This window comes from Trachurus japonicus, chromosome 7 (genome assembly GCF_045865225.1).
Source record: "Trachurus japonicus isolate A0001 chromosome 7, Traja_1.0".
NCBI lineage: Eukaryota > Metazoa > Chordata > Actinopteri > Carangiformes > Carangidae > Trachurus > Trachurus japonicus.
The window spans coordinates 32997953-33012415 of NC_140913.1; the positions used below are offsets into that span (position 1 = coordinate 32997953).

General features: G+C 42.0%; 1 protein-coding gene across 1 annotated transcript in view; it reads right to left on the bottom strand.

Moving 5' to 3' along the window:
• Positions 1-6087: 6087 nt before the first annotated feature.
• tshz2 (teashirt zinc finger homeobox 2) overlaps positions 6088-14463 on the bottom strand; it is a 63391-nt gene continuing 55015 nt past the window's right edge. Inside the window, exon 2 of the mRNA XM_085782928.1 lies at positions 6088-9788. Within this exon, the coding sequence (XP_085639054.1) occupies positions 6703-9788 (3086 nt within the window). The 3' untranslated portion in view covers positions 6088-6702. The remainder of the gene's footprint in view (positions 9789-14463) is intronic.

Genomic DNA, 14463 nt, shown 5'->3' on the forward strand with positions numbered 1-14463 from the left:
TTCTTCTTCCACTGAGAAAATATGCAATGCATCACCCTGACATGTGCTCTACATGTAATTCAATTTGCCCGCTATGCTAACGTTTTAGCATGGTTTGCATTTATAAGCAGTCTATAAACATGAATAAATATGTTATAATGTGTTTGTACAGGTCGAAAGGACATTGACAAATACATAAATAATCACTATATCTGTTTATATAGTGATATTATAGTGTGTTATGGAAAAAATTATTAAAGGGTAACAGTTCAGAAATCCTAAATAGAGACTTGAAAGCAAATATTAGATAAAAGTTTAAACAAACTGTTTCATTTTCACTGAAATAAAATACAAAAATGAAGATTTCTTGGTGGATTATGTTAAAGAATTGTGCAATTTTCACAACTTGTGTTTCATTATGACACATTTTAACTTGAAAAAAAGCATTTTTAAGAAAAAATAATGTCAATCAATTGTAAAGTCTTTAATAAAAATACAATAATTCACATGCTAGTCTAAATCCTGGAACATGAGCAGCCTTTTTTTCCAAAATCAAACCAGTGGTGAGTGTCTGTAATCATTAAGCAATCATTACCAGTGAATATCTAAAAAGTAAAGAGGGAGGGAGAAATAATTAAAAAGCCAAACGTGCAGAGGGTGAGGAGCAGAAGGAGGAGGAGAAGGAGGAGGAGAAGCAGGAAGAGGAGGATGATGATGATGGTGTGAACGTGATGAGGACTGAGGAGGAAATCGACCGACTGTTTAAGATTCTGGAAGTTTGAAAATACTTCATGCATTATGACTGAAGCGTTACCCAGAGTTCCCTGAGTTTAATCCTCTTTTTTTTTTTTTTTTGCAAGTGCTTCATCAACCTTCAGCTTTTTCTTTTCTTTTCTTTTCCCTTTTTCCTTTTTTGACAAGACAGAAGTTTCAGCATGTATGATTAATAAGATACAAATGTGCAACTGATATTTGATAAATGACTTTGGTTTCATATTCATGATGTACAATGAATATGCAGCACCAGGGGCTTAGGCCTACTTGATTGATCAAATGTATTCCATTCATCACTTTTTTTTTTCTCTCTTTTTGCTTAATTAGCATATTTGAAGCAACCACCATTAACAGCCGAGGACTATGGGCTATTTGGAAGATATGATGTATGTTAGAGAGCACACACACACACACACACACACACACACACACACACACACACACGCATCCTTCTTTGTCTCGTAGAGAGCTCACACACTCTCAGGAGGCAGAATTCATTATGAAGCAGATTTTTTTTTTCTTTTTTTACAGCGTATTGTTTACCAAGAGGAAGGGAAAGAAAAAAAATTAAGGTGCAGCGTTTTTGTCTCTTCACTTCTTTTTAAAATATTTGCTCCTTTCTCATGCCAGTGTTTCGGTTTCGGTTTAGTTCTAGGTTTATATAGCACACATTTATATTCAATGGTGCAAGGAGGGAACGAAGCCGATTGGCTTGTACATAAGTTCCACCCCTGTCCCAAATTACAACAAAACTCATTTCTATGGCTAACAAATAAACATAGAGAAAAAAAAAGGAGATAAAGTGCATATAATCAACTTTATATGAGCAAAAAATGAGGAGATAGAGAACAAAGTGATCAGTAACAAATAGAGACAATGGAAATAAGGTACAAAAAATTCATAGATTAAGAGTAAGGATGTGGGATATGGAGAGAGCGGGAAATTCAAGAAAAGTTAAGATTTATTTTTAGCTGCTTTTTAAAGAGTGAATAGGAAGATATGGATCTTAGCAAAGGAGGAAGTCCATTCCAAAACATATGGACCTCTATAGGACATACTGTATTAAATTAAATGGTGTGATATGCGGGTAAAGGGTAAATACAGAGTGAGATTGTTACTGTGTCTAGTATTGTATGGTGAGTGCAGATGAAATGACAATGAAACGTTCTGACTTGTGTAGCAGAGACGTAAATGCTCTTTTCTTTTCTTGTCTTTTCTTTCTTTCTTTCTTTCTGGGATATTTCTCGGAGGGACGTAATAACCTGAGGACTTTGGGGAGAATAAATGGGAGAAAAGGGAGTTAGGGGATGTGGGTCATTATAGCTATAAGTTCTAAAGCCCTTCATTAAACACATGAGCTAGTCATTACCCTGCTGCTGTGTGATGAACATTTTGAACCCTCTCCTCCTCCCTCTCCTCCTCCATCCCTCTCTCCGTCCTCCTCCTCCTCCGGTTTACAGGCCAGATGATGCAGAGGAGCCATGATGCTCGTCTTGTCTTGTCTGGCACCGGGGCGAAGAAGCAGCAAAGTCAGAGCGAGCAGCAGTGTAAATGTTTTGTGTGTGTGAATCCAAGCAGGCGAATTCTGATGCACATTTTTGCCCCTATTACAGCACATCAGCATCAGGAGGGTTGGAGACGCACGCTACAGTGCAGCAGCAGCAGTAGCAGGCGAGCTGGAGTACACACACACACACACACACACACACACAGTGATACACACACATACACACAGTGATACACACACATACACACACTGATCATTATTTGATAGCATGTTTAATGACAGATTGACAAAGGATCCGCGGATGCGAGCTGGCGTCAAGTTTGCTAAGGTCGGGTTTCCACTGCGTCTGCAATGTGAGTTTACTTATGTGCATAATCTGATTTTTCTTTTTTTCTTTTTTCATCAGAGCTATTAGAGAGGTTTTTTTTTTTTTTTTTTTTTAAAGAGCAACTCCAAGCTGTGGGACAAATGTTCCTCCTCCTCCTCCTCCTCCTCCTCCTCCTCTGATGCTTCTGAGGCTTTAATACGTTTCAAAAACAATTTCACAACTATAAACTTTGGGAAATCAATGATTTTTAATAATGAAAATAATAAATTATAGGAGCGGACTGTGGCTTTTGATTGGCTTCACTACATTTAGAGTAATTTCTTTCAGGGAAAAGGTCTGGGACGTGACTATATCCATATTTTTCTTCTTCTTCCTTTCTTTCTTTTTTTTTTTTTTTTTACTGCATCTTCTGCTCTTAATTCAATTTTTTTTCTCATTTTCATTAACTAAGCGGAGGGAAACCATGGATGCAGTGGAGCTTTCTGACAGTGTCATCACTGCTCGGGCTAATGCAACAAAAATATATGTTTAATATGTTTACTTTCTTCCATACAGACTGTGTGTGTGTGTGTGTTTGTGTGTGTGTCCATGTATGACCACGTTACTCTGGATAATATTTATCATAATCAATCAGTTCAAAACCAAGATTGTGTGTGTGTTTTTGTGCATGTGCGGTTGTGTGTGTGTGTTGTATGTGTAATTGCAAAAGCTGTGATCTGTAATTAGCCATGACGTGTTAGATGTGCGGTGCGATTAACTGTGTTAATATGCAAACATCCCAAAATGAATTAATATAAAGCATCAAAAGAATTACAGGTTTATTTCACTTAATTACCTGAGATGCGTTACCTGAAGTATATCAGTGTTTAATAACTCATGTATTCACATTACGAGCGCCGCGTCGCCATCACGATGATTATATGTGAGAAACAGAAACAGAAACAGACTGTGTTCATTTCCACTTCCTCGATTGGGAACAACATTAACCTTACAAAAGTTTTTGCACAGCTACTATGCAACACTTTTTGTGTACCAACAATAAATCCACACGTTGACTTTGACTTATTAGAGCAAATTATGGTCAGAGACAACTAATTTCCGTCTGTGATTGCACTGATGATAGCATTTATCTTTGGTTAGCCTTGGGTGAACGTCGACTATACAGTAGCTTGTGCTGAATCCTCAAAATGTTGCTTGTACCAGAACCATGTAGTATGCTCTGAATAATGATGGTCTGGATCTACACACACGGAAAAAGAGGAAACCGGAATAAATGTTGGATAAACACGACGAAATGGATTCTGTGTAGCAGTTCCTCTGCTCCTCTATTTTCTTTCTTTTTCTGTATTTTTATTATTATTATTATTATCCCCCCTTTCCTGCTGCAGCTTAAGAACAATGCTCTGCTTCAATTTAGAATAAGTTGCTCCTCTGAAACATAATGGCCCTACAGACAAATCAGAGATCCATCGGCGGAGAAAAGAAAGGCACTAAATAATTTATAGCTTTAATCTGCTCACTGAGGTGTGTGGTCTTTGACAGTAATTATAAATGCGGGGAGAAATTATAGCTGAATACTTTAACTGCATTAGGAGTCATCTGATGAACAACGTGATTGCCTGCTCATTTCCAACAATAGGGGGCAAGTTGGTGTCACCACAGTGCCCATGTGCTTTTTTTTTCCCATTTACCATCAAATGTCAGTCGCCTGTTATAAAATAGAAATTTGATGGGTGGAGGTAATTGAGGACTTGATTGCTTGAAAAGAGATGAATTGCATAAAATGTTTATGAATTTAGAAGGCAATTATTTTTAATAGCCTTGAAATAATAGAGCTGGCGGAAATATGTTTAATTGTTATGATACCCATCTTGCAGCAGCAACAGCAGCAGCGGTGGCTGTTCACGGGAAAGCAATAAAGTCTGACAAGAAGATGTATCTACGAGGTGTATCTAAAAGTCATAGGGTGAGGAAAACGATGCACTGTCCCTTTTGTCTCTCTAAATGTACAGTAGACTGAGTCTAGCGTTAAGGGGAGACACTACAGGTGAATAGGGTAAAAATTTTAAATAACAGATATCACCGTGAAACTTCCCAAGTTTATCACTTACATTAAGACAAATATTTTTTGTATTACAAGTTTTGTCAAATTTGATGTTTAAATATGTAAATGAGGCGATATCTGAAGAAATATGCGCTAATTTGCATACATTTCCAGAACCGAAATCTGAACAATGGTTGAAGCCACTTTCAAAATTCTTGTTTTATTTTGTTGACAAATTAGAGTCAGAAGTTTTTACAGAGGGGATTTTGGATATCTCTTTTTATCACTCTGTAAATGAGAAAATACTGTCACCAGCCCTAAAAAAATCCAATTTCTCCATGTTTTTAGGAATAAAATGTTGTATAAATCAGGCTGTGAATGATATATCAACAATCCCCTCTGTAAAAACCTTCAGAATATAGAAAGGGATCAAAGTGGAAGGTTTGGTGTCTGTAAGTGCTGCTGAAGTGGAGATTTCTAGCTCAGAGTCTGAGGAAAAACTCACTTTGAGAAAACTGCCTTTAAATACTTGAACTGTAAAATTCCATAGATTGTTAATGTAAATCGTACTTTTACGATTGGTTGTGGATACGGAGGAAATGACAGTTTTTGGAGCCTACATCATTGTTGAGGAGAGAGAGAGCTTTACAATGATACCTGACATGACATGGGTCAGATAACAGGCAGCACAGTATGTCGCAGTAGCTGTTAACTTTTGGTGAATTTAGGAGAAATCTACTGACGAAAGAGACAAAATGAAGTAAAATAAAAACCTTAATGTGGATTTTCTACCATTTCTTTCGACTTTTCTGAGAGAATACATGTTAAGGAAGAAAAATAGCCCAAAATCTCAAAATTGATCAGTTGCATGAAAAAAACAAGTGATCCAGTCCTGATTACAGGAAACAGAAGGTTTTTAAACATTAAACTTCATTCTCCACGTTTCCCTGAACCGTACGTTCGCCTGCAGCAACATGTCACGGTTTCACATGTTCAGCCGACTAAAAATAACTCTCCAGGATTCACTGGGAATTAATTGTAATTTCTTTCTCTTTTTTTTTAATTGGAAATGCACCATTTGAACAGTTTCTTATAGTTTCCTTGTAATTAGCACCAAATTCTTCTTTCTGGAAAACTTTAAGGAAAATGAAATATCTGCATAACTCGTTGTTCATCACACTTAATGTCACAAAGAAATGATGAAAGAAACATTTTGTTTTTCAAAAAGAAAATAAGAAAACAAGCTGTTATCAAATGTTAACTCTTTATTTGAATAAGTAAAAAAAGGTGCAGGTATCACAGGTATCATCTGTCTTGTTGTCATCCTTGTTGCATGAAACACACTTTTGTTTTTTGTTGGTTTTTTCTTCTAAAATTATATTTACATGTGAAATATCCTTGTTTTTCCAAATGTCTAATTCATTTTTGAGTCATGTACAGAATTGGAGTCTAAACTGGTGATTAAACATTTATTAAAGTGCTTTTTTTTCTCTTCTATCATTGCAACACAAAACAATCTTTACATAGCAATACACTGTACAGGTCTGCATGTGTTTTTGTGTGTGTGTATGTGTGTGTCTGTGTGTGTGTTATCATGTGTCGGGCTACCTGTTGGAACAGCTGCACGTTTCTGCAGGTGTACTTGTATCACAGAAAGTCGTAAAGTACAATTAGTTCATTATTTTTGTCTTTGAAATACAATTGAAACTTGACATATCATACAAATAAATAGTAGTCATAGCCGGGGCTATTGCATGCAAACATCAGCAAGTATGTTTTTCTTCAAGCAGTAATACATTTCATTACTGGTGATGCATTTGAGCAGGGTGCAAAAAAAAGTATCTCTTAGTGTTTCCTTATACAATTTCTAACCAGTGTGTCTTTGCTGTACTCCATGAAATGTCTTAATAATGACGCACACTACACAATGCTAAATTGGAAAATGGTTTGAAATATCTGACCCGTGTATTGAAATTAAAAAAAAAAAAAGAGGAAGAAGAAAAAGGATAAAAGTGACAATAATATGAAATTTAAAAAAAAAAAAAAAAAGAAAGAAAAAGAAAGAAACAACTACTCTTTGTCCATTTCCACGTATTGTGAATGGTTGTCGGGGGATTTGCTGTGAGTTTTACTCAAATGGAGTTTGACCGCGTGATTGCTCGCAAATGTCCGACAGCAGAGCTTACATTTGAACTTTGAGTCCACGTCCTCGTCCGTGACCAGCGCCTCCGTGGCTCGGACGCTGAGGACCTTCGACAGTTCGGGCTCCTCCACCTTCGTCTGGTGCTCCACCGGCATTTTGCACATGTCTTTGATCTGGAAGCCCAGGTGGGTCTCGAGGTGGGAAATGAAGCCGTTGGGCGACCGGAACTGGGAAGCGCAGTCGTTGCAGTAGAAGACCGGGTGTCCCGTGTCCATGTTCTTCAAGAATTTGGTCCCTCCCGTTTTGCGCAGCTGGTATTTCACGTTCGCTAACCAGTGGCTGATGGTGGTCATGGACAATCCGGTGAACTTGGAGATGTGCATCCGTTCCTGAGGGCCGAGGTCCGACAGCAGGTACTTCCCCTCCGAGGTCTGGAAGAGGCTGGAGGCGAACTGCGCCTGCAGGATGAGGAGGTGGCGAGGGTTCCAGTTGGACTGTCGGCCTTTGCGCTTGTGCACGGAGTAAACCTCGGCCGACACGTCCTCGAAGCGCCGGACGTCCGATTCCAGTTTCATGGTCGGGATCCGCGGCGGGACGGAGGAGGGCTTCGGCGTCGTGGCTTTCGGAAGAACCTTCACCATGTCGGCGATGTCGGACAGCGCGTACTTCTGCGGCATCGGCGCGGACGGCTGCAGCAGCGCCGAGCTCTGCTTGCCGTGTTTGGATTTGGTCAGGTCTATCGGCTGGTCGTCGCTCACGAAGAGGAAGTTGTTATTATCGGACCTGTTCCTTATCGGATTCCCGAGCATTAAAGCCGGTTTCTCGCTGCTACGATTAATGTCAGCGAAAATGGACTGGGCGTGAGCAGATAGTTTATCTACTCTGGAGTTATTGGGCTTATTTGCTTTGCCCAGATGATTGTTCAGAACTGACTGCAGTGCACTAAGAGGGTTTATGCCGAGTATATCCGTGGCGGTGTCACTGAGAGGCTCTGAAGTAGTGCTGCGGCCATTGCTGACAGAAGGGCTCGGTGTCTTGCCTCTGTCAGAGAAATCTGGGCTCAACTTCTCTTTGATCGCTTCGCTGCCTTCATTCACACAGTCTGCATCAAGCTTTGAAGAGGAAGAGGAATCATCCTGACAATCGCTGTCATCATTCTCCACCAGATCAAACTTAATATTCTGGCTTTCTTTACCATCGCTAATGCCGACCTTTTCTTTTTTGATGTCCACGTTTTGATGCTGCTGTCCCTGGGGAGCCTCGCCGTGGAACAGCAGCTTCCCCTTCGGGGCGATCGGCCTCAGCTTGTGGTTAAACGTCTGCTTGAGCTGAGCAGGCGGCGACGCGGAGAGCGGGGAGCTTTTGATGATGCCGGAGAGCTGATAGGCGGCGTGGATGCTCGGGTAGGCGCTCCAGCTCGGCGTTCCCGTCTGAGCTTTATTGATGGCCGAGGCCACTGTGTTGGCTAGAGACTTCAGGATGTCTCCTCCTCCGCCCGAGTCTTGCTCCAGATCCTCCTCGCGGAGATACGGGTACTTAAACGGCCCGTTTCCCGCCGGCTTCTGATCCTCGCTCTCCAGCTTATCGTCTTTAGCGTCGCCGTCTTCCATCTTGTCCGACGTGCCTTCCCCCTGGCCGTCGTGACCCCTCCCGGGCGAGCCTTGTTTCGGACTCGCCTTCTCCCCCTCGGTGTCGCTGGCGGCGGCGGCGGGTTCGGCCAAACCCTGGATCTTCTCCACCGCCAGCGGGTCGAGCGCCAACTGTTTGCCCTTTTTAGACGCCGAGTTCGTGACCTTGATGAAATGTCCGGTCACCATCATGTGCGTGGTGAGCTGCTGCAGCGTGTCGTGGGAGCTCCCGCACTCCATGCACTTGAGGATCTGAGACTTGCACGTCTCAAACTGCCACGTGTAGCTCGCCCCGTTCTGGTAGCCGTAGCGGCTGTTGTTGTTGTTGTTGTTGGCGGCGTTAGAGACGGCGGCGGCGGCGGCGGCCCGTTGCGCCTCGGTGAAGCCGGTCGTAGAGTCCGGGGAACAAGGCCGCACCGCGTCGAAGGCCCGTTTCTTTGCTGGTGGCAACAGTTTGGGGGTGAGAACTGGGATCGGCTCTTTTAAAGGCACTTTCTGGTAATGTTTAGTTTTGATCATGTGGACGCTCAGATCCTGCAGCGAGTCGAACGAGTGGCCGCAGAACATGCACTTCAAAACCTTCTGCGCGTCCTCCTTCCCCTCCATGTCCTGCAAGTTCCGTTTCCTGGACTTGGAGGACGAGGCGGACGAGTTGCTCTGCTTGCCGTGGTTGTTGTCCTGGTAGTGTCCGCTCTTGTTCATGTGGACCGTCAGCTCCACCAGCGTGTCGTACGCCGCGCTACAGTCCTTACAGCGAAAGCGGCTGGCGCCCGTGAACACCGAGCCGCACGGCTTGGTGCTCTGCCGGTACAGGTGCACGGAGCTGAAGAGGTTGGGTTTGGACACGGGCTTCGGGGACAGCGTCTGCTGCAGCGTCTTGGACAGGGCGTCCTGGTGCCAGTCGAACTCGCTCTTGGCGCCGCCGCCGCCGCCGCCGTTGGTGCTGTCGCAGTTGGCTTTGCTGGTGTTTTTGGTGGCCATTTTCAAGTCCATCCCGATCCCCGTCCAGTAGGAATCGGACAGGAAGTTTGCATAGGCGGCCCTCATTTTCTCCAAGCTGCCGGCGCCCGTCTCGTCCTTGAGTTTGGAGCCTTTGGAGCTCTCGTCGTCCCTCTGGCTCTCGGGCGGCGAGGAGGTTTTGAAGTCGGAGAGTCGGTCGCTGCTGTCGCTAAGGCGTGACTCCAGCTCGGCCTCTTGATTGGAAAGGACACTGATGGGAGAGTTCTGGTTGCTATAAGTGTTGACGCTCTTGCTGTCCAGCTCCCGGTCCTCGGACACCTTGGGGCTGGTCTTCTCCGAGCACTCCTCCTCGGTCTGAGCGTCGTTGTCTCCGTCCTCCTCGGCGACAGAGTCCTGCAGAACGCCATCCTCGTCGGGCATGTACACTGGAAGACAAAGAAACAGAGAAGCAACGGTTAAATTCAGGATTCAAGATTCAAGATTCACACTGCAAAAACTCAAAATATTTCCAAGAATATTTGTTTTATTTCTTGTCAAAATGTCTAATTTCTACTCAATACTAACCTCTTTCCACTTGAAATAAGACTCATAGCCTAAAATCAATCTTGTTTTTAGATAGTTTCACTTGTTTCAAGCAAATGTTCACTTGAAATAAGTAAAAAAAAATCTAAAAGCATGGTCTTTGTGCTTGTAATAAGAAAGAAAAACTTGCTCCTCTATCAGATTTTTCTACTTATTTCAAGTGAAAATATGCTTGAAAGAAGTAAAAAAGTGTCTAAAAACAAGCTACTTTTACTGTGATGAGTCTTATTTTAAATATAATGAGGTTTGTTGCGACTAGAAATAAGACCAATTTTCTTGGTAAGAGTTTGAGTTTTTGCAGTGCACTTTATTTGCATCCTCAAAAAGAAAATAAAGATTGTTTCTCATAAAAGAAAAAGGTCGATAAAGGAAGGTAAATTACTTTTTAACTTATGAGACAAGCTGCAACAGTCAGAAACACACACACACAACATAAAGTATAAAGAGCTGCTTTGTGCCTGAGAGGTTGTGAAGTGGATCTGGACATTATGTCTTTACTAACAGAGCTGCTGCTGCTGCTGCACCGTGTGATTCACGACAGCACATTGACTTAGTGCTGCGTCCGAGGTTTTTCTGGCCTCAAGTTGAGATGTTTACAACAATCACCGGCCACTGAGTGACAAAATGAAATTGATTCTTCTCGGGAGCCCCGTTAAGTGTTATTGCAAATGACCTATTCCGTGGTGATTATGGATGTCACAGAAAAAACTGAAATGAAAATGCAAGCAACCTTCTGTTCTGGATAACATCTCAGCCTTGTACTGACACAAACTGCAGAAACTCCTAATGTCTCCCTTCGCTCTGTCAATAAATTAAAAAACAGCTCCACGGAGAAAAAGATGCAGAAAACACGACGATCACGAGGTTTCAATATTCAGTGCTTCAACATCGAAAAAACTGATTGTGTTGACAAGCAAAAATAAAAATATATTGTAAACGCGAATGCTGATGAAGATGCTGATCATGCTGCTGGAAAAGCTGATTCAATTATCAGCGTAAAAACTAGACAATTATACCAAATTTCAAAAGATTACTGGCAATCTGTCACGTCATTATATTTTGTCTGACAGTCTCATAAACAGCAATTACTTCTTTCATTATTCACCTGTTCAGTCTCCCAACTCATAGAGCACAAACATTATTGCTTCAATTAACAGATAATTAAACAACAGTTTTTCTAATTGACACATTTCCCATTATCCAATTAGCGGGAAAACTCTGACTCAGCACCGAGGGGCTGCAGGCCTTTCCTTCCTGCCTTCCTTCCTTGCCTCATCTTACACCAGATTAAAGGGATAGTTCACTCAAAATTCAAATTTCACTCATTATCTACTCACCCTCATGTCGACTAAGAGCTGTGAGAATTTTCAGAGTCCTCTGTGCCTTCTCTGAGTTACGGGGGGGTCCGTGCAGCAGTATTTGTCCATATAACGGTTGCAAATGGATACCAACTTTCTTCGTCCAAAAAGACACACCAAAAAACATCCAAATACCTCCATAGTGCTCGTCTGTAATGTCCCTCTTGTATTGAAGCCCCGACGTGAGAAACTGTTCCACCAGTCAGTGCACTGACACAGGCAGAGCAGTGAACTGAGACACTGGGAGCTTCCGCTACAAACAAGCTTAAAACATATACTTATTTAATTTTTTTCGGAACAATTTCTCATGTCGGGGCTTCAATACAAGAGGGACATTACAGACGAGCAGCATGGAGGTATTTGGATGTTTTTTGGTGTGTCTTTTTGGACGAAGAAAAGTGGTATCCATTCACAACCATTATATGGACATGCACTGCTACGCCGAGACCCCCTGTAACTCAGAGAAGGCACGGAGGACTCTGAAACTTCTCCCAGCCCTTAGTCGACATGAGGGTGAGTAGATAATGAGTGAAATTTGAATTTTGGGTGAACTATCCCTTTAAAACATCCTTTTCTGACAATAACTATTTCAGATTATTATTTTTTAAAATCTAAATCTAACCACCGGGAAAAAAAAAAACCTGACGTTAACGGCGCTATCACAGCCAATGTTTGCATATCTTTTCAAGACATCCGGCAATAAATGCAGTTTGTCAGCGTTGTCACATATCTGAGATACTTTCCGCCTCGCAGAGTCATCGTGTGTGTGGGGGGAAATGTGCATTTTTGGAGGGTGGGGGAGAGAAAAAGAGAGACAGAGAGAGAGAAAGAGAGATGTGGCAGATGTGCTCTGAGTTAAATATGAATAGGACATAACAGCCCTGTCCAGGCACTTATGCATTTCATGTGGTTAATATTTCTTTTCTGAATAGAGGGCACCGAGCACTCAGAGGAGTCCCACACTGGGCAGCCCATGGAGCGAGAGTCTTCTTCTCTTCTTCTGCTTTCTGAAAATATGACTTTCTTTTTTTTTTATCAATATTTCAAAAGTGCCTCCAGAGAAACCCTGGAGGTGAACTGCTTTGCCAGCTAATGGACGGAGATGGAGATGGGATTCGGACTTTCAAAACAAACATGGAGAATGGGGAGCCTTTCGTGAACAAGAGTCCTGCACACACACACACACACACATTCAAACACACACACACACACACACACACCTAAGAGCCCCCAGTGTGCTGTGACCTTGATCCACCGCAAGAGAGATGTTTTGATTGGCCAAGTGAGATCAGTGATGGCCTTCCAAAACACCCTTGATGCTAAGGGAGAGAGTTGTCAAGAGCACAGAGGTATGTTTTATTTATAGTCTTTATATATAGTATTCACAGTGAAGGAGGAGGAGGAGGAGGAGGAGAACACCAGTGGCTGTGACAAGCTCCCAGTTGATGTCCTCGCTCTCTCTTCAAAGTCATCACTGCTGACTGAAGGACTGGAGAGAGAGAACCTGCACCCAAAGTGGGGAGATGAGCATTTTTCCACTTCACTGGTGGTTAAACTGAAAAAATGTAATGGCCATTTCCTGCATATTTTATGTAGCTTTAAAATACAACCAAATAAACTAACGACCTGGCCGCTGCAGTGAAACAAATGTGTTTTTTTCCCCAAAGTTTTCCTGGAAATGAGCGTTCCACGTTTGTCGGGGAGACACTACAGGTGAATAGGGTAAACATTTTAACTAACAGATATCACCATGAAACTTCCCAAGTTTATCACTCACATTAAAAGTTTTGTCCAATTTTATGTTTAAATATGAAAAGGAGGCAATATCTAATGAAATATGCACTAATCTGCATACATTTCCAGAACCGAAATCTGAACAATGGATAAAGCCTCTTTCAAAATTCTTGTTTTATTTTGTTGACATATTAGAGTCAGAAGTTTTTACAGAGAGGATTTTGGATATCTCTTTTTATCACTCTGTAAATGAGAAAATACTGTCACCAGCCCTAAAAGAAATCAAATTTTGCCATGTTTTTAGTAATAAAATGTTGTATAAATCAGGCTGTGAATGATTTATCAACAATCCCCTCTGTAAAACTCTTTCTGAGAAAACGTCCTTTAAAGACTTGGACTGTAAAATTCCATAGATTGTTAATGTAAATCGTACTTTTATGATTGTTTGCGGATACGGAGAGGAGATGACAAGTTTTTGGAGCCTACATGATTTAGAGAGAGCTTTACAATGATACCTGACAACAGGCACAGCACAGTATGTCACAGTAGCTGATAACTTTTGGCAAATTTAGGAAAAATCTACTGACGAAAGAGACAAAATGAAGTAAAATAAAAACCTAAATGTGGATTTTATACCATTTTTTCGACTTTTCTGAAATAATACAAAATAGCCCAAAATCTCAAAATTGATCAGTGCATGAAAAAACAGTGTTTTTTTTCCTGTAGTGTCTGGCCTTAATGTGAATGTTTTTTGTGCCTTATCTGGGTATTTGACAGAGATTAACAGCTGCCCTTCCTGCTGCTCTATGGCTTTCTATCAAGATGCCCCTAAGACGCAGACGTCCAGAGGCACCAATTAACCTTCTGGCAAGAATCACTCCAAGATACCCGCCGCCGCCGCCATGTCTCACTCTGCATCTCACGCCGTTTGTGTCCGGCCCGGGCCAATCCAAGCCGAGCCGGGCTGAGATCAGATTCAAGGACAATGGCAGCAACCAATCAGGATAAAAGTGTGTGAGAGAGCTTGTAGCAGCAGCAGTGGTGTTTTTTTTTTTTTTTAAGAGAAAGGAAATGCCTGCTTTGAGAAAATGTTGTGTCAGAGTCCACGCAGCAGCCTAACTAGCCGTACAAAACAAGAGGGCTGGCACGCCTCGCCTTGAGATTTAGCATGTCATAAACTGCTGTAAAGCTTCCAATCTGTGTCACTACAAATTTATATCTTCAGACAGAGATATGCAAAGGTCAAAAAACCTGAGGTGTCCATCATAAATCAGGCTGGTTGAAGTGTTTATAACCTTTATCCGTTCGAACAGACTCTTGGCATAGCGAGGCCTGGATTTACAGAAGCAGCAGCAGCCGCTTTCTGAGCCAAAAGCCTCGTTTCTTCTCCTTCTCCTTCTCCTCCTCTACATCTACATCTACTGGA